Here is a 27,306-nt window from a genome sequence, read left to right on the forward strand (position 1 = left end):
GATTGGAGGCTGCTAAGATAAAGAAATATGAGGGAACCGTGCTTCTACAAATGATTTAAGAAATTATTTTCTGGGTATCTGTCATAGATTTATATACATATATGTATGTATGCATGTATATATGATATGTGTGACACATATATGAATATAGAGAGAAATATAACTGCAATACTGGAAGAGTATAATGTATAAGGAAATGCTTACTTTTTTCAAGTGAAATACTTAGAAAGGATCAAAGTTGTAATCAAATCTTAAACTATTAAACTAGTGTACATGTCTTAATGAAGTCAAGCTGAATATATTAACAAAATTGTATCAATCAGGAAAATGGGGCATAGGCAATGGGTGGCAATGGAAACTTAGGAAAGTTACAGAAGAAAATTCCATTCTTTGTTCTTTCCAGAGGAAAGAGAGACACAGCAACCTACCCCAAGTGTTGTGATCCCTTTGAAGAGCTGTGCTTATACTTTGTGGCGTAAGGGCATCCTGGGAAGAAGGCAGTTTAGCTAACTGCAATCACAGGTTTCCTCTCCTTTTCTTCAGCAGTTCATGGTCATTTGTCATTGTCATGGAGACTGGGCACTCACTACAGGAGCACATGGGTGGGGATGGGTTTCTTAACTGCAGTGAGATCAAGGCTGCAAAGCTGGAATAGAATTCGTGGTGATCCAAACCCAAAACAAATGTCATGTGTTTTCTTTTTCCTTTCCCTTCCCTTTCCTCCTCTCCCCTCTCCTTCCCTTGCCTTCTCTTCTCTCCTTTCTTGATCAGATAATCACAAGAGAATATCCTGTTGTAACTGCGAGCATGTGGAAGGAATCTCTTGTTTTGGTCTATTTTTGAGGAATCACATCCAGAGAACCTGTTAGTCAAGGCTTTGTAAGGACATTGTCATTTGCTCTTCCTCCCACACCACCAACCACTGTCTTCTTTTTCCCTTCACCTTGTACACAATGATGGGAGAGTCCTGCTTAAAGAGAGAGCATGTGTGTGTATGTGTGTGTTTGAACACCTCTTGGCCACTTAGAAACTACTCTGCAATGAGCCACCAGGAGAGAGGGAAGGAAGTGGTTAGGTCCTTGATCTATTGACTCCACAGCCTACTGCACTCTAAGTCACTTCAATCGTGTATGACTCTTTTCAATCATAAGGACTGTAGCCTGCCAGGCTCCTCTGTCCATGGAATTTTCCAGGCAAGAATATTGGATTGGGTTGCCATTTCATTCTCCAGGGAATCTTCCTGACCCAGGTATCAAACCCACGTCTTTTATTGCCACATCTCCTGCACTGGCAGGCAGGTTCTTTACCACTAGCTCCACCTGGGAAGCGCCTCCACAATCTACTAGTTACACAGAAATAGCTCATTTTATGCTCCTGTTGCTGCCTTTCTTCTTGGTTGTTCTCAACTCCCATTTCTTCTTCATTCTTTATTCTCTTTCACTCTGACCTTGCCTTCATTTCCTTTTGTGACTCTTCATTATCACTCTTCACACTGATTACAGTGGTTATTTTACAAGCATGTGATATATAGTTGTTGGTTTTGCATTAGTCATGAGTGAAGGTGAATAAACATAATGATTCAGGTTACAGCTCTAGAGTTATGATTAAATTTTGGCTTCATCAGTTAAGAGTTGCCTGACTTTGGGCAAATCACTCAAATTCCCTGTGCCTTTCTTTCATCACCTGTGAACTGTAATGGTCCAGACCTCAGAGTTGCTGTTAGGATGGAAGAGATTGCACGTTCCATACTTAGAAGAATGCTTGGCACATGGTCTCCAGAACTATTCGCTCATTTTAAGACTATTTATTGTAGGGTACTGTTGATACTATATAGAGGGAATTTCATGCAGTTTTCCTTTATTGAAGAATCCGTGGAGTGGAACTACTGGGGCAAGAAGTAATAGTACCCAGAGGCCTACATTATAGATCTTTTTTCTAAGTAGTGATGTGATAAACTGGACACAGAAAGCTTGGGTGAGGGCAAGCAATCTTTGGCAAAGACTGTCCTGAGACAGTAAGGTTATCTGGAGAGAGCAGGAGGTGAAGGAGGGGACAGAAGGGGAGACAAGGAGGCGGAAGGGGCGGAAGCGGGAGCCTTGTGTGTGTGTGTGTGTCGGCGGGCGGGAGGGCGGGTGCTCCTAGAAGGCTTTGGAAGCACAGCGTTTGGGTGCAGAAGACCAAGAAGGGTGCTGCGAGACCAGGGGATCTGAAGGAGGATGCTCGGACCCCGGGCACGAGCGCGCTAGTTACCGTTTGCTTCTCTTCTAGGAAGGCACCGGTTCCGGGCAGCTTCCTGAGCTTGGGCTCACGTCTCAGCGAGACACCCATCCGGCGGCCAGTCGGGCGGGCAGGGCCAGGCCGGGCTGGGGTCCCACCCCGCACGCGTCCACAGCCGTCTCAGCCTCAGCCCCGGGCACCGGCGGGAGGCGCCTCCGGAGGTTTCCGTCTGTTCCCTCCCCCTCCCCCCGCGCCGACTCCGTCCGCCTCCCCGCCTCCCGCCCGGAGCCCCGGCCAGCGCGCAGGGAGGGAGCGGGCCGACGCTGCATCATTCCGCACCGGCTGCAGCGCGGCCGGAGGGAGCAGGTGGAGCGGGCGGGCGCGGCGAGCCGGAGCGCGGGACCCGGGGAGACTGCAGTGACGCTGCCCCGAGACATGGCGGCCGCGCGCCTCTGAATAAGCAGAAACGAAGCCCCTTGCCGCCCCCGGCCGCCGCAGCTGGGCCATGCCGCACCGCTGCTGACCGCAGGCAGGGTCCGGCCCGGAGGACACATGCCGCAGCAGCTGCCCCCTCGCCGTTGATCCTCTCCCCTGCATTCTCCATGTTGCGTTTCTCGCCAGGTTCTCGGGCAGTGTAGCTGCGGCTGCCAGAGAGGCAATTCTTTTCCCATTTTCATCCTTCCCTCTTTAGTTCCTTCTCCCTTCCCCCGCCTGCTTTGCATCTGTCTCCTCCTCTCGGTTACCCCCTCCTACCTCCATCCACCGGGGCTATGGCCGCGGAAGAGGTATTGCAGTCTGTGGACCATTATAAGACCGAGATAGAGAGGCTGACCAAGGAGCTCACGGAGACCACCCACGAAAAGATCCAGGCGGCCGAATACGGACTGGTGGTACTGGAAGAGAAGCTGACCCTCAAACAGCAGTATGATGAGCTGGAGGCTGAATACGACAGCCTCAAACAGGAGCTGGAGCAGCTGAAAGAGGTGAGTTGCCTGTCACCTCTTCCCCGCTCGGCCTGGTCCCCCCACCCTCGGCGCCCACTCATCATTTATAAAGTAGTCGGGAAGCTTGCTATTGAAAGGACTCTTTCTTCACTTAGAACCCTTGTAGATAAGAGAAGATTGAAAGAGTCCATTGTTTTACCCTCAAGAGGGAAATTGCCCAGGAAATGAATATATAATCTGGAATTTGGGAGGCGATGGCTGTTTGGCCTGTGGGGGAGGGAGATTCATAAGAGTCCCAAGTCTCAGCACTCAGAGGCGACATTCAGCCGGGTCGGAATGCATAAATCAAACTTCTCGAAACTGCTGTTATATCAAGCTCAGGTTTCAGTGACAATCCCATAATCCACAAAGGCTTTGAGTAGGTTTGTGTTGAGGAGCCACAGTTTCAAAGGATGTAGAACCTCAGCCTTCTGCTGAATGTAACCACTCCTTGATGAGACTGGAAACTGTTATTAAGAGAATTCCCCGCCAATCCTATTTGAAAAAGAGTGAGTAATTGTCCTTCTCCTCGGCTTTAGTTATTCTTGTCTGGCTGCAGGAGAAAAACAGCTCTACTCCTGGGGATTGCTGCTGCCTCGATTTCCCCTCAGAGTGAGGATGGGCCATGCCCAAAGTCTTATAAGGTCACCCTGACCAGGGAAAATTAACTCGCCTACAGATGGTCTGAAAGAATGGCATATATCAAATGCATGAGTAGCGGTGCATTTCAAATAAGGCTCTTCTGTTTTAAATGACTGTATATATAAAACCAGAATGTCACAAATGGACCATGTATATATAACAGTTGTCCTCTTTAATCTTTTGGTATTGGCTTCTTTTAAAGACTAGCTAATGTTTGGAAAAAAATAAGTAGTGAATATACTTTGATTTCCTATCAGAAGACTTAGAGGAATATACATATTGTTGAAGAAATTCAGTCTGTTCTACCCAATTCCTGAGGTACCATATGTAGCATAAATGAAAATGTACACACTGCTTTTCTGTGTGACACGTCTATTTTTATGTGCCCGTTGGCATTTAAAATGTTAATTCTAATCTGGTATATAATGTTAATCATACATGTTTTACTTTAATGTACTCAAACAGTTTCTCAAGGGCTGTCTTGTTTTGTATTATTATATTTAAAAAGCATGATCTATGACATATCTAATCAACCTGCCTTCTAATTTAATACATAATACGGTAAACATTTATACTTTCAGATATATCTTATTTTTATTCTTATGCCTAAATGTCAAAAAAATAAACATGGTAAAAACACCAATTGGAAATCTGATTTTTTGTGTGTTAGGCTGTAAATTTCTAGTTTATGTTCTTTTGGTTTTGTCTTTTGTTTTTGTTTTTACCAAGTATATGTCTGTTCTTAACTACAACTAGATTTAATGGTATTTTCCAACTTAGATTAGGTCTTTACCTGATATGTTTAAATTCAACAATGCTAAACCTGGTGAAATCAGGAAACAGGATGGTGATTGTAATTTTCAGAGATGTTTTGATGTTGTCTACACTTATCATCTCTGTTTTAGCAAGACAAGGAAGTGCAAACCAGGCAATGTTAAGCCATCACCTCCTTGATAAAGATGGTAGACTTAATTTAATGAAATGGAATGTAACTGTTAACTAGCTTTCCTGATTGATTCAAATAGCCCTACTAGGGTTTTTCATTGCATTCACCGTATATAGTAAACTTTATTGCAATTGTCTTTTGCCTTTACTAGACTGTGCATTCTCTAGGCAAGGAATCTATCTTAATTAATATTGCATCCAAAGTCTTTAACACAAAGCCCACCACATAGTGAGCATACAGTAAATATTTTATGAAAGAATAAATTTATACTGGAAGAATATATACTTTATCAAGCAAGCATTCACCAGTCCATATTGGTTAGTGTCAGAGAAAGACTAAGAAAATGAGGACGTATAGGTAGTGACTAGTGTTAAAAGCTACCTGTATTACTTTCATCAGCATCATAGGAAAAATGGGAAAAAATGTTTTATAAGAATAGTGTGACATTTTTCTTAATATAGAATAATGCAAATACCAATTACAATTTTTTCCTACAAAAATTGAGGTGTATTTTTTTCTGTATATCAAGAGATTAACAAAAATTTATCAAAATTATTGTCAGCAAATGATACTTGTTTACATATGTATTTTGAGTTTGCATTTAGCATAAATATAATTTAAAGTTCCCAGTGAACTGGCTTATACAATTATATAAAAGTATATTTTAGGGTAATAAAATTAATCATTATATTTGATAGTGAGACCTGTTATTTTGACCCTTTAAACATGATGTATACTTTAGGTATGAGTATTTAAATGAGCTAAGTCAGTCTCAATAATATTTCCTGTATGAAAAGTAAATATAAAATAATTGTGGAAACTAAAATATTGCAGTGATGATATCACATAGAAGCCATTTTTGAAAAACACATTTTGTTAGTGCTCTGATTTATCAAAAGGAAGTTTTGTTTGTTAGAAGGTATATATAGGAAATGATGTTGTTGCACTAAACTATAAAGCCAAGTATAAAATCTTTGGTTTATTTCCAAGCTGTTTCAACAGATATAATTTATTTAAAAGTAATTGGACCAGTCAACAGAAAAATACTGTGCTAAGTTCAAGTTGGACATTAGTAATTTGCAGTGTCGCGACATGGCTCAATCTTTACAGGTCATGTTGTTTTCAAGAGTCAGCACCCAGCAATGCTGCCACCCCCCCTTTCCCAGGCTGTGTTCAGCTGTGACTGTAATGCAAGTGGGCAGTGTTGCTGAAGATGTGCAGAATCAAAATGATTAATTCATTAATTTTTATCTAGTTATTTCCTTTCCTAAGCCTGGAATGCTCTTTGTCTTGGCTTCACAACATTAGGGCTCTGCCCTGTGCCTGCATGACTGTTGTAATTACAAAAGAACATACTTGAAGAAAAAAGTACCAATGCTATGAAAAAAGAATGACTTCTGGCATCATCATACTGCTCTCCTTTTCATTATCTTTGGAGAGCTGGACAAAGTACATGTCCACTAAAATACTTGACCACGGCTTTATGATTTCACGGATAATGCTTGCTTTTCAGTGGCCTGAGGGCCTGGCTGGTTGTAATTTTGGGATGTGTGTAAATGAGCACTGTGCCTGTCACCCAGGCCAAAATAGTATTTGAAGAAGAGTCATGGTTCTAAAATAATTTGAAAATTAAACATTCATTAAAAAAAAAAAAAACCTAAAATTTAACTTTAAGAGTTTTGGTTTTTTTTGCTTTAAAAATGTTTAAAATGTGGAGAAGTTTTAAAAGATCCTCTTTGAAAGAAATGATTCAGCATTCCTGGTAGCATTTTAGAAAACATGTCCGTGTGACAACTTTATAAAAGTTTTGCAGCTAGGTTACAGTGCACTCTCTAATAAGAATCTTTGCCTCATTTCCTCGTTTTGTCAGCCTGACACTAAGGATAGACACCAGGTACTGAGGGAGCACTTTGTGGACACAGAGCAGCTTTTCCTCTTATAGCCAACTTGATGCTTTTTCAGGATTCTCATTAAATCGTCCAAGAAATAAACACTGAACTTACGTGTTTTTAGAAATTGTCATATTAGGGGCCTCATGAAAGCCATTTAAGTACCTGAGTTCATCTTTAAACAGAACTCATTTTTTTCCCTCTTATGCTTAGAAAGATTGTTAGTTTCTCTTCCCTTTGTAAATTCTAAATCACAAAATCATATGGGGGAGAAACCCAGATTTATTTTCCAATCTATGAAGAAACAGAGAGAGCATTGAATTTACCTAAGCTAGTAGTTTTATTGTTTTTAAAGAAGAAATGTTATACTTACTATTGCATTTATTATGAAGTTAATGAAAACATCTAAAGTATATGGACTTATACTTTGGAAAGTGTTTACAAGCAACCTCAACAAGCAAACATAATCACACTTTCAATCATATTTCTTTTTTTTTTAACCTAGTTTCTCTAACTTGCAGGCTTTTTTTGTGGCTCCCCTGGTAAAGAATCCTCCTGTAATATAGGGATTTGGGTTCTATCCCTGGATTGGGAAGATTCCCTGGAGAAGGGAAAGGCTGCCCACTCCAGTATTGTGGCCTGGAGAATTCCATGGACTGTATAGTCCATGGGGTTGCAAAGAGTCGGACACGGCTGAGCAACTTTCACTTTTTCTCTAACTTGCACCATTTTTTTCTTTTTATTTCAACTCAAAATTTCATCTCTAGCGAAGTTGTTTCTCAGATACCACTTAGCAAAATTTTATCATCTCTCATCACATTCATCGTATTTGCATGAACATGTATAGCAGCCATGGTTTGAAGATGGTTTTCAAATTTTAATACTTAAAAATATTCTCCCCTGTCTTCCCCTTAAATATGCTTGTACTGTATAGATATTGCTTTCCGAATCTGAAAATACGATAATTAGCTTGCATGTTGAAATACATAGTAAAGGACTTTCTCACACCTAAGATTTTACCTGTAAACATGGCTTTGAAGGAGAGGAGGGTATAAAGAGAGGTGCAGAGTCTGACTGTTAAATAATTCATTATGCTGAAGAAGTGGCAGAAAATGAAATTGGGAAAATATCAGTGACCGTATTTTGTCTTGGAGATGGGGAACCATTAAAAGGAAATGAAAGGAAACAGTAACTGGTGCCTTATATCTTATTTAATCTTCAAAGTAACTCAGAGGTTTATTGCCTTTTTTTTTTACAGATAAGAAAATAATTAAAGTACTAAAGACTTGAACTATGTATACAGCCCCATTTAGGACTAGGCACTTTGCATGCCTTATCTGTAATTCTTACAGCAATCTTTTTACAAGATAGATATGACTTGCGTCGTACAAAAAGAGAAAACCTAGTCTTAGGGAAGCTACGGGTCCTTTCCAAGGCCACAAAGTGAAGTGGTGAAATCTGGTTCGGGAAGAAACCCACTTTCTTTGCACTTATTACCTGAGAGGCTCCAACACTTGAGTCAGCATGTGGTTAAGAAGGTCATGGTGTTGGTCATAGAGGGTGGATTGGAACTGCAGAGGCGGTAGGGGTAGTGGTGTGAGGGGGGACAAACCTGAAGGTTGTTAAGGGGGTGTAGGGTGGAAGGAAGGTGGTGTTGGATGTGACTGGTTGTGGAAAGTGAAGACCAGAGTAGGTTTGAGAATACCAGGATGGATTAGAAGGTGGTTTCATTCACAAAGGAAGGTTCTAGGGGGAAAGTTTTAGAGTGCAAAGTTGATGCCTGAGTTATATGAATTTTTTAAAATTCATGTTTTCCTTGAGGGGAGGCATAAGTTGCTTGATAAATTAAAATACTCAACTCTTAGTTTAATAAAGCAAATGAATAATATGTGCAGTTGGTTGTCATTTTATTCAGTCCTAATTTCCAGAATATGGAATATACAAATAAGTTAACAATGTTTTCACCAGTTACTCTGATTGCATTCTGAATTAGGAGATGTGCCAACTCATAAACAGTGGGCAAGAAGCTGGGCTGGCCCAGTGAGGAAAACCAGCCCTTGCAGACCTCGTGGGTTAGGGGTGCTAGGAGCAACAGCACCCCACCCCTCACTGACTGAGTGCATTAGCACTTTTACTTTTTCTTTTTTTGGCCACAAGAGTTTGACTGCTCTTTAAAAATTATAGTTGTATAATTATGACCATTTGTGGCAATGATCCTAGTCAAGTAAAAGAGTAGACAATTAAGTAGTTCCCACCCCCCCAACCAGTTCTGTCTCTGTGTTAGCACTTTGGTGAGTATTCTCTTATACTTGTTTTAAATCTCTTTAAACATGTGAATCCATATGCAAGTTTTTTGTTGTTCTTTTGTTTTTATAAAAATGGAATAATGCCGTACATATTACTTTGTAAACTGACATTTAAATTTAATAGTATATCCTTTTAAAATGAAGTATTTCTAGGGCAGGAAAGAATACTGGAGTGGGTTGCCATGCCCTCCTCCAGGAGAGCTTCCCGACCCAGGGATCAAACCCGCATCTCCTGCAGCTCCTGCATTGCAGGCAGATTCTTGATCACTAAGCTACCTGGGAAGCCCATTATCACTTACATATGGGATCTAAAAAATGACTGAATGTATCAAAACAGAAACAAGCTCCCAGATATAGAAAACAAAGTAGTGGTTACCAGTGGAGAGGGGCAAGACAAGGATAGGGGATTAAGAAATACAAACTATTATGTATTAAATAAATAAGCTACAAGAATATATTGTACAACATAGGGAATATAGCCAATATTTTATAATAACTTTAAATGGAGTATAATATATAAAAATTTTGATTCATTATTTTATATACCTGAGAACTAATATAATATTATAAATCAGTGATACCTCAATAAAAAAGGAAAATTGGAAACATATTCATTTGAAAAATGACCATCCATAAAGTAGTATATTGTCTTTAGATTCTTCAGATAAGATTTTGGAGCTTGACATTGGAAGTGTTTGTACAGAGCCTAGATACCCCCTGACGTCTTCTTTTTGAAGAGGTGACAGACTACTCACTAGGATCAGTTGGCGGGGGATTTGTAAAGCTGCTGCTACCTGGACCCCATCTGAGACAGTTCAGTCATTGGAGGTAGAGCGGGGCTTCAGCATGTTAAGCCCACTCCCCTCATAGGTGCAGCCAGAGCTGACATCCTCTCTCCTGGAAACTTCCAACTCTAGCAGTAAGTGACTCTGTCGAAATGTGAGTGTTTAGTAAGAAAAACTGGACAGTTATGAGCTAGTATGTAAACCTGTCACACAGTGTTTTTACTTCTCTAATTTCTATAAATGAAGACACGGAAAAGCCTTTTTTTCTGTAAGTGAAGACATGAGAAACCAATAAACATCATCAGAAACTTAATTGCATTAGACAGTTAAGATATGTGCTAAAAGTGTATAACTTCTAATCTTTCAGGGTTCTTTAAAGTTTTTTTAAAACGTTATTTGTCTCCTTTTGTATGAAATTTCTTTTAAAAGTTATTTTTCTCCTTTGTTGTGTCTGTTTTCTTGCTCTATTACAAATTTTGTTGTTCAGTCACTAAGTTGTGTCCGACTCTTTGCGATTCCATAGACTACAGCATGCCAGGCTTCCCTGTTGTTCACTGTCCCCTGGAGTTTGCTCAAATTCATGTCCATTGAGTTGGTGATGCCATCCAACCATCTCATCCTCTGTCATCCCCTTTTCCTTCCCTCAATCTTGCCCAGTATCAGGGTCTTTTCTAATGAATTGGCTCTTCGCATCAAGTGGCCAGAGTATTAGAGCTTCAGCTTCAGCATTCGTCCTTCCAATGAATATTCAGGATTGATTTCATTTAGGATTGACTGGTTTGATCATTTTGCAGTTCAAGAGATTCTCAAAGAGTCTTCTCCAACACCACAAATCAAAAGCATCAATTCTTCGGTGCTCAGCCTTCTTCATGGTATAACTCTCACATCCATATATGACTACTGGAAAGACCATGTCGGCAGGGTGATGTCTCTGCTTTTTAATACACTGTGTAGATTTGTCATAGCTTTTTTCCCAAGGAGCAAGCATCTTTTAATTTCATGGCTGTAATCACCATCTGCAGTGATTTTGGAGCCCAAGAAAATAAAGTCTGTGACTGTTTCCATTGTTTCCCCGTCTATTTGCCATGAAGTGGTGGAACCAGATGCCATGATCTTAATGTTTTGAATGTTGAGTTTTAAGCCAGATTTTTCACTCTCCTCTTTCACCTTCATCAGGAGGCTCTTTAGTTCCCATTCACTTTCTGCCATTAGGGTAGTATCATCTGCATATCTGAGATTGTTGATATTTCTTCCAGCAACGTTTTGTTTTTAATTGAAGGATAATTGCTTTACAGAATTTTGTTGTTTTCTTGCAAACCTCAACAAGAATCAGCCATAGGTATACATACATCCCCTCCCTTTTGAATCTCCCAGAAATCTTGATTCCAGCTTGTGCTTCATCCAGCCCAGCATTACACATGATGTACTCTGCATGTAAGGGTCACATAAGCAGGGTGAAATATATAGCCTTGACATACTCCTTTCCCAATTTTGAACCAGTCCATTGTTCCATATCTGGCTCTAACTGTAGCTTCTTGGCCTGCACACAGGTTTCTCAGGAGGCAGGTAAGGTGGTCTGCTACTCTCATCTCTTTAAGAACTTTCCACAGTTTGTTGTAATCCACACAGTCAAAGGCTTTAGTGTAGTTAGTGAAGCAGAAGTAGATGTGTTTTGGGAATTCCCTTGCTTTCTCTATGATCCAGTGGATGTTGGCAATTTGATCTCTGGTTCCTCTGCCTTTTCTAAATCCACCTTGTACAACTGGAAGTTCTTGGTTCTTGTACTGTTGGAGCCTAGCTTGAAGGATTTTGACTATTATCTTGCTAGTATGTGAAATGAGTACAGTTGTACTATAGTTTGAACATTCTTTGGCATTGCCCTTCTTTGCAATTGGAATGAAAACAGACCTTTTCCAGTGCTGTGGCCGCTGCTGAGTTTTTCACATTTGCTGATATATTGAGTGCAGCACTTTCACAGCATCATCTTTTAGGATTTGAAACAGCTCAGCTGGAATTCCATCACCTCCACTAGCTCTGTTCGTCGAAATGCTTCCTAAGGCCCAACTTGACTTCACAGTCCAGGATATCTGACTCTAGGTGAGTGACCAAACCATTATGGTTATGTGGGTCATTAAGACCTTTTTGTATAGCTCCTCTGAATATTCTTGCCACCTCTTCTTAATCTCTTCTGCTTTGGTTATGTCCTTACCATTTCTATCTTTGATTGTGCCCATCTTTGCATGAAATATTCCCTTGGTATCTCCAATTTTCTTGAAGAGATCTCTAGTCTTCCCCATTCTGTTGTTTTCCTCTATTTCTTTGGAAATTCATAAATATTTATTAATTTAAAGTTTGCAAATTCATAAAGAGAATTGCTTTGATGGGTTGATCTTTAACTGCCGGGGGTTATTCTCACCTGTTATTTCAGTTATGCTTAGTGTTTTCAAACACTATTTTTTGGAGAAATAGCACAACTCTAATATTTAACTGCTGTGTTTCTATCTTTCTATTTAGAGTTGAAATAAAGAGCCCTGTTTACATTCATGGGAAGTACATAATAACAGTAGCAATTTTCTTAAGAATGTTTTTTGCAGTTTGGCCTGAGTCTATAAATAGAAGGCTCAGAATGATGGGTCTTTGTTTTTCTCTGGCACACTGCAGACTAATGTGGAATCAAATGCCACTGCTAAAGAGCTCTTAGCCATCAATTTTTTGAAATTGAAAGAGGTTTATATTATAACATGACTGTGCCTTGTTGATAAGCCTCACTGATTGCCGTTCTCTAGATAGTATTAGAAGATTTTTTGAAGTTGATCTCGATGTGAGGTAACTAGATGGAGACAGGATAAATTTAATCTTGTACACGATTTCGTTTGATGAGCTGAAAGTAATGTCATCTTACAGACTATCTTTTTGACATGCATGGCCATTTTCCTACCCTTTAAATCGTAATCTGATATTCTTTCTGCTAATGCTGATATATGCATGGAGCCTTTAAGCTCAAAACCTCAAGGACATACAATTAGGAGACAAAGCAACCATTAGAAAGAAGGATATAATACACTTGAAAACATTATAAATACTTTTGAATTTTTGGCCCTTTGATTTATATTTTAAGTTGACAAAGGTTCTTAGTGTTGGTAATTCACAATTAACTATGATTTAATGATTTCATTCTAATGATCTAAACAGCAATAACCCTTTTGTTAATATTTTAAAATAATTTAGAACTAGAATCTTTTTAGAATTTTTTAAGAATTCTTAGGTTCTCTATCTTAATCACTGCAGTTATTTCCAATCAAGTTTTATGTGCTTTTTTCATTTTAGCCGAGTAGATAATATATCTTTGCAAGTCACATTGAAGCATTTGGGATAATATGAGCTATTATTTGCTAAAATTGAGACCAGGATCTCAAACCACAATTACATTTTTAGACAATGGTTACAGTAAGACATTTCAGGAAATGACAATGAAAAGAATCATCATTGGTCAATTCCAAGAAAAATTTTATAAGTTGCATTTTAATTTGTGATGCTAAATGTGATTTAGAAACATGGACAATGGACACCAAAGTAAATACCAAGAACAAGTAGGTCATTGCATAAAGCTGACTGAGGTTCATTCATTCTTTCCTACAATAACAGTATATTTAATACCTCCTATGTGTTAAGGACAGATCTAGGTGCTGAGAATGCAGTAGAGACAAGACCAACAGGAATATACATGCTCGTGAGGTTTACATTCTGCATGAGAATGGAAGGGGAGACAAGAAAGTAGAATGTTAGATGGTCCTAAATGCTATAGAGAAAAATAGAGCAGGGAAGGGGGAAATGGCATGAGAAGTAGGGACAGGTCAGAGGGAGCCTGGAGAGGGAAGGCCAAGAGAGTGTATAGCTGGAGGGAGGTGGGGAGTGGTGTGAGCAGTAGATGAGGTCAGAGAGGGAATGGGTATCAGTGATGCAGCAGTTTTTAAATTATTACCAGGACTTTGGCATTTGTTCTGAGTTATATGGGAAATTTCTGGAGGCTTTGAGCACAAGAGTCACAATGGCCTACTCTTCCCTCCCCCCACCTGTGTGTACATTCAAGGAGACTGGAACCTCCTTCAGGGACAGGAATTTAAATTAATCTGGTAATTTATGACATTTGTTGTATTCTCCTCTCTGCCTTACCTAGAGCAAGTGTTTAAGAGATATTTATGGTATTGCATTCATTTAGGGTGAAAAAAGAGATGAAGCAATTAAGGTAGTTATTTTGAAAAGATGTTGAACTAGACTCCTTGTTTTAAAAATAACCATTTGTTTGACGAATTAAACCAGCTTCCAAAAAAAGATACTGTGTTGTCTTGCCTTGTTCCTTGAACCAGAATCTTTACCTAACTTTCTTCTACGCTTTGTTCCTTCTTCTGGACCATCTGAGCCACTTGGTAGCCGCTAGTCTAACGTGCTGTAAGGACAGTTTTACATTGTATTACTGGTTCTGTGCCATGATGTTCTAGTCCCTGAGGGACTGGAATGAATGCTTGGTCATTCATTCATTCATGTATTTAATATTTAGAGAGCATCAGTTATATGCCAAGTTTCTGCTGAGCGTATTAATCAAAAAATGAGGAAGACATGGTCTTTAAGTTAGTTATTTGTTGTGAGAAGGAAAGACATGAGCAAATATGATTAAGGTATTTTATTGGAAAGATCACAGGTTTTTGGGTCAGAACAAACTGCATTAAAATCTGTTTAGTAGCTCTGTGATCTTCGGCAAATACTTAAAACTCTATGAATCTCACTTTCCTCCTGTAAAGTGGAGGAAGATAGTAACTATGGATGTTAAAGAGAAGTCCATGTAAAGCATTTAATACAATCCCTGACACATAGTAAGCACCTGATAAATGATGGAGGTGGTGATGATAATTCATCATGATAAAATAGTAAAAATAATAATTTCTTGGCTGTGTTTGATAGGCCACCAGAGTGGAGGGCAGTAAACTCAAAGGAATCAGGAAACTTTCTGGTCAGGAGGACATGTGAGGAGGTGTAAAAAACATGTGAGGAGGGATTTTCCAGGCAGGTGAGGGTCAGAGTCATTTAGGAAAAATAAATAGCCTGCAGAGAAGGGAGGATTGGAGAGACTGTTGCTCATCCGCATCTGTGTTGTTGCAGGTGGTATTTGAAATGGGATGAGGGGTGGGAGGTGAGCCTGGGGAGGTGGTTTGGGGCCCGACCACAGAGGGCCTTGTAACAAGGCTTGGCGTGGCTAACTGTGTGACCTCACAGGGAAGGCTTTGCCCCGAGAGCCAGACTTAGTGATAGGGTGAGAAGTACCTCCAACTAACAAGGTATCTTCCAGTCTCTGCTGCTCTTGTGCCCCATTTGTTTTAGCTTCCTGGCCTCTTGTCAGTTGGAGACTGGCAGCTTCTCAGTCTTACCTCCATTGTGAATAGATGGCCTAATTGCCGCTTCTTTCTGGGTCCTCAGTGCTGCTGGCCTTCCTTGAGGCTGGGCTGCTCCTGTTGCTTACGGCCCTCATCACTCCCACTCCCTCTAGTTCCTGATTCTCTTGGCGCTGAGAGTCTCATGCCCTGTGGTCTTGACCTCGATTCTAACCTGTTGATCAAGCCCCAGATGTTGAGTTCTGTTCATACTAGACTTGGCTCCTTGGCTTTGCTGCTTAGGACTCATGGCTGTTTTCCTCCTCTCTTGTCTTTTCTCTCAGCTGCCATTGATTCAGCTTCATCCTCCATTTTGCTGCTGCTCTGGGGGTCTCCTTTATGCCTTTAGAATGGAGTCAGGTCACTTGTGGGAGTGCTAAGGAGCTTCCTCTATTTACCACGGGAAGAGCATTGATAGTGTCAAAGCAGAACAGTAATATCATTAACTTTATGTTTGAAAACAGTGATTTTTACTTTTGATTCTGACAGTACAGTAGTCTAGGACCTCTGACTAACCCTTCTGCTGGGAACAATTAAAAATGCTAGATAAAATACAAAACTATAATATATGTATATATACTATAATATATAGTTTTATACAATATATAAAAATATAAGATGCATGAATTAATTGACTTCCTAGTAAGAATGCTCAGAGGCTAAATGGAATTAAAGCAAGAACCTTTAGAAGAAAGCAGTGCATCAACACTTTTGCCTTGAGTCGCAAAAGGTATTTATTACCTGTAGCTGTATAAAAATTCTGCCCTTAGTTATTTTCTTATCTCAGTCATTGGAAAAATAAATTTCTACACTAATTCTCAACTAACTGATCTCTTTAATAATAAATAATATCATACTCCTGTAAAATATAAAACTTTTATGAAAAAGACTCAGATGAGCTATTACCTGAGCTGAAATTTATTTTTATCATCTTATTTTTCACAGTATGAAAAATATGATGGTTTCTCTTTTTATTTTAAAAAAACCTTCATAGTGTTACTTGTGTCAGATAGTTATAAATCAACACTTTCCCCCTTATGTTTATAGCTTAGTTATGTTTTCAAGTCAAAACTATTTGAGGTTTTCCCCTTTGATAATCTAATATTAATAATATGGAGAGTAAAAACTCAGCGATCCAGCATCACATTTAAAACTCCCTATTTAATGTTAAAAAACAAGACTTTTCCATTCCCTTTTTGCTCCTTGTATACTTTTCTTTCTCATCTTCTTTTATCCCCTCACTTTACATTAACTTCACACCAGAATATCAAGGATTTAATGGAATATAAAGGAATGAACTCTAATTAGGAGAACATTCCCAGAATTTTATATGTCACTGTGGAAGAGATCTTCTAAGCAAGATATAGAACTTAGACTCAAAAGGCAAGACTGACATACTCAGTTACACAGAAATTTTTTTTGAAAGTGGATAGGCATCATAAGCAGAAGTGCAATACAGACAACAGACTAGAAAAAAATGCAATATGATTGACTTACAAAGGATTATTACCCCTAATATCCAGGTACCCTTGAGTTGATTGAAAACAGCAATAATAGAAAAAGGGCGAAGACTATAATTAGACCAACAGAAGAGGGTTTGCAGATAATAAATGTGTAAAAGATGCTCTATGTCAGTAGTCAGTTAATGCAAATTAAATAATAGGGAGTTTTCACTTTTTACTAATCAACTTACAAAATTTTTAAATATTGATAACATACAGATTGCAGAGTGTGTAGAAATGTGAGCATTCTTATACATTGTTTGTGGGAGTATGAATTGCTATGAGCTCTGAGAACGTGATTTAGCAGTCTGTATTAAGGTATAAAATGCATGTAGTATTTGGGCCCAACAGTCTCTCACAAACCATAGGTAAGTGTATACCAGTTCTCAAATACCATGCTTCAAAGTGAAGCACTGGTTAGCATTAGTACCTAACTAGACCCTCATAACTCTAAACATGTATCATATATGTGTGGAACACAAATCAAATTATACTCTTTCTTCTTATTTATCATAACAGATTGCTGTATGTTTAAGTAAAATCATATCTTAAAATCTAGATGTAATTCCATACTTATCACTTCTCTCTTAGCCCTTTTCATAGACCTGGTTTAAACTTTTGGCTTAGTGCTCTTGAAGTGTGATTTTTAAAACATTTATTTTGCATTACTTTTCAACTCTTCTTGGTCTTGAAAATATGTGTGTGAGCATTTTTGCCAAAAAATGATACTTATTCTCTATTCTGGTGGATTCAGGGGTTGCTCCTCTCAAAGGAGCCACCACCACCTTGCTTATTGTCCTCAGAAGCGGTCCTACCACTGGACTCCTGACCCTATTGACTGAAGAAGTAACACATTTACTCTGAGATTTACAAACATATTTATAAGAAAACTCTCTTTCACACTCTGTGAAGGAGCTAAGTGCTGGTTTGAGACATTTTAAGCTTCCTGTTACCTCTCTGTATTTATGTAATAATAAAGGTTGTAGCATGTAAAAGCAACTTTTGACTGAGAACCCATTACAAAAAGGAAAACTTAACATATGAAAAGATAACTAGAAATGAAGGTTAGATGAGCCTCTAGGTCACAGTGAAGTTCTTTTCATTCCTAATCCTAAATAGGAAAAATTATTATGGACATTTATTTTTTTCACAGATGATAAGTGAACACCTGCCATGTCCTAGGCATTGCAGTTAGGTGCTGTGGAGTACAAAGTTCCTGTCTGAGGGACTTGACATACCAGTGGGGGAGAAAAGCATAAAAGAGTAAGGAAATAAATAATTTTGCATAATGATGTGTGCCAAACAGTGAAGAAAGCAGGGTAGAGAAATAATAAGACTATTATTATGCCAGGTATACTGGTGGGGGAGGCTATTTCAGAGGTGAGGGCCAGACATGGCCTTTCAAAGGAGATTGCATCTCAGGTGATGAGAAACAGCAAGCCTGGAAAAGATTTCAATGTCCTGGGCTGAAGGTAACAGCAAATGTGAAGACCTTGAGATGTGAATGAGCGTGATGTTACTGGCATTTTGGGTACAGCAGTCCTTTGTAGGGTAGAACTGTGCTATGCACTGTGGGACTTTGGGGCTCCTGGAGGGTGTTAGCACCCCTGGCCTCACCCACAATATGCCAGGGTGTCCCCACTCTCAGGCCATTGTGATTACAGAAATATTCTTGCTGCACAGCATGGTGGCTAGTTAACATTACTGTTTTATATATTAGAAAGTTGCTAAGAGAGTAGATCTTAGTTCTGATCACTAGAAAAAAAATAGACCTATGTGAGATGATGGAGTTAACTAGACTTATTGTGGTGATCTTTTTGCAATGTACCATATAACAAATCACATTGTATACCTAAAAACTGATATGATGTTATATATCAATTATATCTGAAATAAAATTTAAAAAATAATAAACACAAAGAATAAACAAAAAACCACCCTCACACTTTCCAAGCACCTCCCTTCCCCCCAGGGTGAGGCTATACTACCCTCAGTAGAGAACCCCTGTAGTCTGTAGCGATGGGATAGTATGGATGTTAGGAGGATGGAGCAGTGGACAGCAAACAAATCCTTGAGCCCTGGCAAGAAGTCTGGACTTTATTTTAAGCATAACGGGCAGCCACTGGAGTGATGTGATCTGATAAATATTTCAGGAAAGATTACTCTGTCTCTTCCTTGCAGACTGTCGAACAAGTGATCCAAGTAAGGAAGCTGTTACAGTAGTTCCAGTGTCAGGCGACGGTGGCTTGGGCTGGGGGAAGATCTACTTGGGGGTGAGAAAAGAATAATTAAGAATGAATGTTGAAAGATTTGCTGATTAATTGATTGTGAGAGCAAAAGAAAGGGAGAAATCAGGATGGCCCCTAAGTTTCTTTATAACAAGCTAAGAAGATTATAAAGGAATATATATATGATGAGATACAAAAGTAAAGGAATAGTATTTCACAATTAAATTTAGGAAATGAAATATTCCATATTTATTTGAATTTGAAAATTCTTATGGATCCCAATTTTGATGCTTTTGTTTAAAAAAGAATTTTAAAATGTGTCTGCCAAATGCATTTAACATTTGGAAAGGATTCATGACTTTGACAGAAAAACAAGCATCCTATATTATTATGCTCAATGATGTAATTTACTGGACTTAAGTTGGCTACATTTCACGATACACATTATGTAGCCATATTTCTTTGTTTTATTACAAAGCTAAAATGTTGTCATTTTTCTTACTATAAAATAAAACAAGCTAGCCATATATACTCTCCTGATTTTCTGTGACGGCAACCCCATCCAGTTACTAAAATGGATATCAGTTTTTTTTAAACTAAAGAGTTAGTTATTTATAGGAAGCAATGTGTGTACTCTAGATTAGAAACAAGGAGAGTGGGGCATAGATATATCCTTAAACTGGAATTAAAGTTAAAAATGTGACGGGTACAAGGTAACAGCCTCCCTTCCCCTCTGCTGTGGGTCTCTGTTGGCTTGCTTGCAGCGCTAGATCATATTATAGTCCCTGAGGGCCAGGGAGGCAGGCGTATCAGACTGTGAACATGCTGATGTGACCCTAGTCTGCAGGAACAGAAACGCTGTCCAGAATGTGATGGTAAATGTCTGTCCATCCACTCCAGGAGGATTTTGTTCTAGGTATCATGATCCAGGCAGAAACAATGGACAGCAGAAACAAGAGTACAGAGCTCAACTTAATGTGAAGAAGGACCTTCCTTTATGGAAGACTAAGAGCAGAGGGGAAAAGTAGCAGATTTTCAGAGGAGAGAGACTTCCTTGTTGGCTAATGGAGATGTCTGAGCAGAAGCCAAAAAGCTGTTTGGTAGGAATGTCAAGGAAGTGAGTCAGGCACTGATGGACTTTGGAACAGAGGGCATCTGAATTGTTTTCAGCATTGTAACTCTATCATTAAATGTGCCTGTCTCACTGATACTGCAGAATTAAAATCCTGATGACCACAGCTGTACCAGTCCTGTCCTGCAATGGCTGCTTGGTTGTTAAACTCTGTAGGTGAGATACCAGAGTGACAGAACAGTGGAGAACAGTGCCCATGAGATTGGCCACACCTCACCAGAGCAGAGATCACACTCTACTCTCATAGGTGAAAGGCAGCCCATTGACTTAGGAACATTTGATGTAGGGAGCCTCTTTAGTCATGTGAAAAATCTGGATTTCAAGCGCTTTCAAAAAACTGGAAGGTTTCACAAAGCCCGTGGCCCTCATTTCTTTATGAATGCAGTGGGCTGGAGCCAAGTCTCTTTTCTTCAGAAAGGGCATGAGTCTCCAGTTCATCACAGTCCCCACCATTCCATCTCATCCATAAAACCTTACTGACTGCCTCTCCCATTTGTGTTATCTGTCACTTCCTTGTTGGCATTTGAAGGTTATGGGTTTTTTTTGGTTTTTTTGTTTTGTGTGTGTGTGTGTGTTTGTTTGTTTTTGTGTTTTGACCAGGCAGCTCTCAGGATCTTAGTTCCCAGGCCAGGGATAGAAACTATGCTCCCTGCAGTGAAAGTTGGAGTCCTAACCACTGAACCACCAGGGAAGTCCCTGACATTTGAGTTTTGACTTCTGATCTAGATGCTGAAACTCTTGACCCTCTATGGAAAAACAGAGAAAGAAAGAAGAAAGCAAAGTCAAGAATGAGAAAGCAGAGGAGTTGGAGTCAGATCATTGTGTGTTACCAAGAGCCCTGGACTTGGGTTAAAAGGACTCAGATTTTACTCTGAGTCTTCCTCATATCTCAAAGCCTCCGTTTCTTCATCTACTAAATAAGGACAGTAAACGGGTCTATGTTTACTTTTGAATGAGATGGTTAGTGCAGGAGTGCCTGGCACGTGACTTTGCCCAAAGTCCATGTTCTGGTTAGCTGATGTCTCTCTATGCTCTTCTGTATAACTGAAGGCATCTCTAGTGTTCCCCTGTTCAGTGATTCTTGATTTTCATGTCTGTTTTCCCTTTCTGTCTTATTCAACTTTATATCACCAAGCACTGAACTTGACATTGTGATGAATGAATGGAGTTAATTTTGAGAGTGAGGGAAGAGAGAACCGAGAAAGTATATGACTGGGCATCTCCTTCCTTCCCTGTTTCTCAGATGTTCCTCCCCTCCTTCCTGGATCCTCAGTCTCCTAGGCCTGCCCAGAATTCCAGTCTCTAGAAGGATGTCCACCCGTACTCTGGACCACAGTGTGCCCACGTTGAACATTCTTAAAGAAATTACGAAGGTGGTTCTTTGTTAAGCAATCAGGAGCTTTATTACCAGGTTTGCTTAAGACTTCTGAAACAGTTACTAACAGTGGGTGTATAGCACTGTTTTGGTTTATCACAACTCTGGTTTTCACTGAATCCTTAGTATTTTAAAGTGGTTGTTTTATTAACAAGTTATTTTGCTTTTGTGGCCTGAAATACTCTCAGATTTTTTACTGTGGTTATTTATTACTCAGATATATAATTTTTCTCTGTGTTTCAAAAAGGAAACAAATCATGGTAGAAAAAAGAACAGGGTAGCATGTGTGGTGGTGTATGTTTCAGCTGGGGCATCTGGCTTGATTATCTTACATCATATAAAGCCTTTCCACACCTAGTGTCAGCATATGCAACCAATATTACTTATTGTTTCTGTATTATATTAATATTTGGGTGTAGCTGTTTGATTAAATGGACTGTTTTATGTGTTTCCCAGCAGTGTGGCTATAGAAACTACTCTAAACTTTGTCAGGAAACCTGAGTTTTAATTCCAGTTCCCTGTGTACTTGCTAGGAGACCAAGACCAAATATTTAAACTGTTAAAACTGCTAAACTGTGTTCACTGCCTATCATACCAGGTAGTCTGCTAAATATGTAGTCTGTGTGATATCAACACCCTCAATAGTCTATGAAATAGATGTTTTTTATTATTTCCATTATATAGATGAGACTATTGAGTCAGGTCAATTAGGTACCTTGTCCAGTTAATGATGGAACCAAAATTTGAGTCAGGCAGTGTGACTTCAAAACTTGCATTAACAATAATGGTAATATCAGCAATAATATTATTGTAATGGTAGGAGTAATAGACTAACAAAGTGTTGGTTGTGTGACAGACATTTCTCCAGGTGTTACACATTCATTTAATTTATTCGAATGTATTGAACTGTGCTTAGTTCTTAGATTTGTTACAAGTATTAAATATGAATTGTGTATACTATATAAATTATAAGTTAACTCACTTTCTTGGGTGGCATTATTGTACAATCACACATAGGAATGAAGAATTTTATGATTTTTGAGAATTCCCTGGTGGTCCAGTGGTTAGGACTTGGCACTTTCAATGTCATGGCGAGGGAACTAAGATCCTGTAAGCCACTACAAAAAAAAAAAAAAAAAAAACCCACGAATTTTATTATTTTGATTAATTCATATCGTTTGAAGTGACCAGGAAGGTAGAATTTGCTGCATGCAGAAAGGCTGCGTTTGTAATTAGTTTATTTAGAAAGTATGACAGTAATAGCGTGGTCCTTCTTTAGTAAGTTTGTAGTTAAATTTCCATTTTCCTTAAAACTTTTTACAAGAGAGAATTTACTCAGGACTATTATTTAGTGACTGTATTATAACTTCATAATTGGAGGGGCTAATTATCTGTCTTGTGCCCTAGTCGCTGTGGTTGCTATGGTGACTGCTTTAATAACATTCAGTTACCTTGACTGCTGAATTAAGTTTCAGTGCACCATCACTTGTTTAAAACTATGTTTTCCAATGTGGAACCACTCTGTTTCTGTAAATTTGTGTTTGTTATTATCTAAAAAAATTTTAAGGCAGTTGTTTTATGGCTTCTGCTATAATTTTGTGTGTGTGTGTGTGCAGCATGATGAAAAAAACCAAAAGCCCTTAAATTAAATCAGAGTTTAATCCATGTCCTTAAACTCAATGGTAAGCTGATTTTGGCCTTTTCTTATCCCTTCTACACAGTCCCAGCTCAGTAAATCCTTGCTGTTTGACTCTCAAGTTATGGATTATTTTTATAGTAGCATATGGTAGGCTTAAAAAAATTACTGGTAGTTGAAAGCTTGTTGGCATGTATCCATTTTCAGATTTTTCTAGAAGGTCTCATACTAAACAAGAAGCAGAGGAACCATCTGCCCCTGCACCTCGGGTGGATCTCAGTGGTCTCATTTGGGTTGCACTGTCTTTGTAGTGGATTGCCTTGCTGCGTTGTAATTAAGTCAGCCGGTGGGGTCCCGGTATTGAAGGGGTTCTCTCCCTGCTGGAAAAGTGCCACTGCCTTTGTGTTACATGCCATGTTATTGTGGAGTGGATAATTTTTTTCCCCACACAGGTCTTGATTTAACAGCAGGATCCTCAGGGCTTCTTCCAAGAAGCACCACATCTCCCTGAAAATAAATGGAGGGTGAATTCTTTCTTGAGATTCTGAAAATAAATAAAAGCTTTTCTGTTTCTCATGTTCAAAACAATCCTAAATGTTTATAGTTATGCTCCCAGCAAGTAACTTGGTTCACTGGCTTCCTTCCTGTTTTGGCAAAAGTGGTTTTTTTATGGCAGAGAAATTTTATAAAAATGTAATTTTTAAAAAAAAATGCCTAAAAGTAAAGAACATAATATCCTTATTAACCTCTCACTGTGGGCTAATAAAAGAAAGGCTATAAATAAGATGGTTATACTTGGATTTGAATACCCTTTGTTCATCTTTTCCCTTATTCTTACCTTCATAAAGCCTTGTGTTCTCTCCCCTAAGCAAGCCTCCCTCCTCTCATCCATTCTCTTACCCTCTCACCCATCTCCTGCCAAACTTTCTAGTTATCTGTTTGCTACCCTTCTCCATGGTAAGAAAACTTTCTTGTGTCTTAATCTCCTCTCAGAATACTCTTTCCATCACCTCAACTGGGTTTACTTGTCTGTCCCTGCTGCGCCCTGTAGAAGATAGTAGTCGTTTTCTCCCATATCCTACAAATCTAAGACTCCAGAGCCAGTGGCATATTCTCCCCTCAACCCCCATTGCAATCTCCAGGCCATTATTCTTCTATCACTGCCTCTACTTTTGCTATGCATCCTTGTCGTTAGTCTTTTTTGACTGAATTCATTCAGTGAGAAAGAATAGACTCAAGTGCTCAGATGGGGAGACACGGGGAGAATTCTTCAGCAAACACGTTATGATATAATGCTTTTACTCTTTATGAGAACCTATAACTGCATTCATAAGCACACAATTCTGACTACATGGCTGAGTACAAGGCAGCTCCAACAATAATAATATAAAGTTTGAATATTTAAGTTGAAGGTAGAAACAGTATTAGTCCACTGGTAAGATGCATAATCTTATCTTAAAATGTCTGGTAAATCAAGTCAAAAATGGACTTCAATTTTTCAGGAAGCATTTTATGCCACTTTCATTTCTTGCCGGAAGTCTTCCCAGGCCTGGCCTTTGGAAGCCTGCTTTGCTCTGAGGATGTATCAGTAGGAACAAACATATGATTAGAACAAAATATGATTAGAAATGCTGGAATTTATTTGTGGTTACAAGTGTTACTGACCTGTCACATAAAAAATAGAAATCTGCTGCCTTCTTTGCCAAAAATCCTTACTTATTGGATAGGTGAAACATAGAATGTCATGCTATTTTGAATTTTTACAGTATTAATAAAGTTGAACAATTTTTTTCATGTTGCTTACCATTTTAAATTTGTCTTCTGTTAGATTGTTTTGGGGGTGTGTCCTTTGTCTTATCAAACTGCATGTCAAGGCTTCCACTGAAAGAAGTGCCATATAGTTTGAGAGGACTTTTATTTTCTAAGCAGACAGATTATTTGATTAAATGTTTATAAGAACTAGATCCTCAAATAAGAAGCAAAATGTTGGGTTTTAATTTGTTTGGAAAAATAAAGTTTTACATGTGTATCCTCATTCTCATGGGGTTATATATTTAAGAGTAGCAGTTTTGTCATTTGAGAAAGCAGAACTGAAAAAAAAAAAAGACGTTAATAATTGCATTAACAGCGTGGTGACTTAAATTCCATGACTGGAAACTTAATTTTTCATTGTAGTTGAAATCTTCCTTAGAACATACTTGTTTCCTTGACTTAGAAAGGAAAATATGTTGGGTAACACTAGTTACCTTATAATTCTGTAAAAATCTGTTACCTTTTGAGGGGATGAAAGTTCAGAACTAGGGTTCTCTGTTTTGTTTCTTTGCCCTGACACGTAAGTTACTTTTTCTGAGCCCTTGGCTCTCCTTCTGTGAACAGAAGGCGCTCCATCTGCCGTTTTAAAGTGAAGATTTACAGTTCAAACAGGACAGCGTTTAGATCTTATTCTCATGTCTTCTGATACCCACTTAAAATTTGAGACAATAGAATTATTCAAGACCTTGCTATCTTCTTTGTGACTTATTCAGAATTTATATTTTTGATTTATTTTTTGCCCTTTTATTTTATCTCCTTTTGGCCAACTTGTGTTTTTATTAGGTTAAACATGTCTGAAAAGGTATCTCAGAACAGTATCCTGTATTTCTAATGCCCAGTAAGAAATTCAATGTGGAGTCCCCTCCTTTGGACAAACTTTTGTGTAGCACATACCACACCATCCTCTCCATGTTGGTTTCCTTACCTTTTTTATTCCCCATTCTTCCTGAACTTCGTGAGTCAGCAGCCTTGCCTTACTTATTGTGTATCTCCTCAGGGCCTAGTGCGCAGAAGGTGGTCAACTAAGGTTTATTAAATGAAGACCTAAATCATGGTCTCATTTTTTAAAAGGTATAAATTTTTATCAATGTTTTCCATTTTGCTGAACAAAAGAGGAGATAATAGATTCCTTTCTCCTATCATTCCTATCTCCCTAATAGGAAGGAAAAGTCATAATAAAAAACATAAAGTCTCTTCCCTTTTCTCTGCATAATGTCAACTCTTCAGGCATCTCTGGGCAAGACCTGTGCAGGAGAGATGAATTGTATGAAATTTCCATTTTTATAGATCCAAAATTATAGACTATTGTAATCCCACATAGCTCAGTCTAATATAATAAGCAAAAAGGCATGGATGTGAGGGCTTAAAGTTTAATCCATTTTGGGAATCTCTGTTATCTGAGAACAACTGATAAGCGCAAAAAGTCAAAGCAAAATAATTTACTTAAAAAGTAGGACAAACATTTCATAGTGGATAGTCAAGAAAAAAATTAGTAAAAAATATATATACATATATATACATGTGAAACTATGCATATATATGTGGAAATATGTTGGAAAAATAAAAGTAAACCAATTTTCAAATTGAAAATGGTTTATTGTTACCTATGGCATTTTTTCCTCTACAAGAAAAGCACATTGCAACAGACTTCACTTCACATATGACTCTACAAGCATTTCTTTAAATAGATCTCAAACTAAATTTGAGGACTTCATTAACTTTCTAGGGGGTTAAAAAAATACTTAAATCATTAAAATTATTTTCTTATGAAGCATCCAAAATATAAACAGGCTTTCTTATTTTCTTTTCTTCAATTATAAACAGTCTAAGTCTGCAAAATTCTTATCTATCAGGGACTTGGGGTGTTACTGGAGCCATATTTTGTGGGTTTTATGAAATCCTGCATCTTTTGTGAACCTTATGAAATCCTGAACAATTTGAAATTTTATAGTGAATTCTGTTTGGATCGCCTTTGCTACGTCCACAGCAGCACTCCATGAAACCACTGAAGACGCTGATTCTCCGACTATAAATGGTTCTCTCAGTTCTACCCATTCCCCTTATCCTGCTTTCTGTTTTTTTGTGGCTGTTATTATCTCGTGACTATATTTTTTGTCATTTGTCTCCTCCCATCTAGTTTCCAGAACTAGTCGTATATGTCTGCATAGCCTTTTTAAAAATCTTGAAATGTGAAATATGCTATATGTACAGGAAAAGTACACAAACACAAGTGTACAGTCTAGTAAATAATATAAAGCCACTATTCATGTAGTCACCACCCAGGTGACTGAATAAAATACAGGGAATAGAGTATGTGAGTATCTCAGAATCTCCCTTTGTGCCCCTACTCCATTGCAATTCCTCCACCCCAGGTAATGCGTAATTTTGAATTTCCTGTTTTATGAAATGCCTATTTAACTCTTTAGC

At 38.6% G+C, this 27,306-nt stretch overlaps 1 protein-coding gene across 9 annotated transcripts in view; it reads left to right on the forward strand.

Moving 5' to 3' along the window:
- Positions 1-2,601: 2,601 nt before the first annotated feature.
- BICD1 (BICD cargo adaptor 1) overlaps positions 2,602-27,306 on the forward strand; it is a 251,349-nt gene continuing 226,644 nt past the window's right edge. For 3 of the 9 annotated variants that reach the window (XM_061125244.1, XM_061125253.1, XM_061125251.1), the window contains exon 1: positions 2,630-3,200. In XM_061125244.1, coding sequence (XP_060981227.1) covers positions 2,988-3,200 — 213 coding nt within the window. In that variant the 5' untranslated portion in view covers positions 2,630-2,987. Of the gene's footprint in view, positions 3,201-11,759; positions 11,866-27,306 lie in introns of all 9 variants that reach the window. The other 6 variants (XM_061125248.1, XM_061125250.1, XM_061125249.1 and 3 more) reach the window with 4 other exon arrangements.

The sequence above is a fragment of the Dama dama genome, chromosome 22 (assembly GCF_033118175.1).
Source record: "Dama dama isolate Ldn47 chromosome 22, ASM3311817v1, whole genome shotgun sequence".
In the NCBI taxonomy this organism is placed as follows: Eukaryota; Metazoa; Chordata; class Mammalia; order Artiodactyla; family Cervidae; genus Dama; species Dama dama.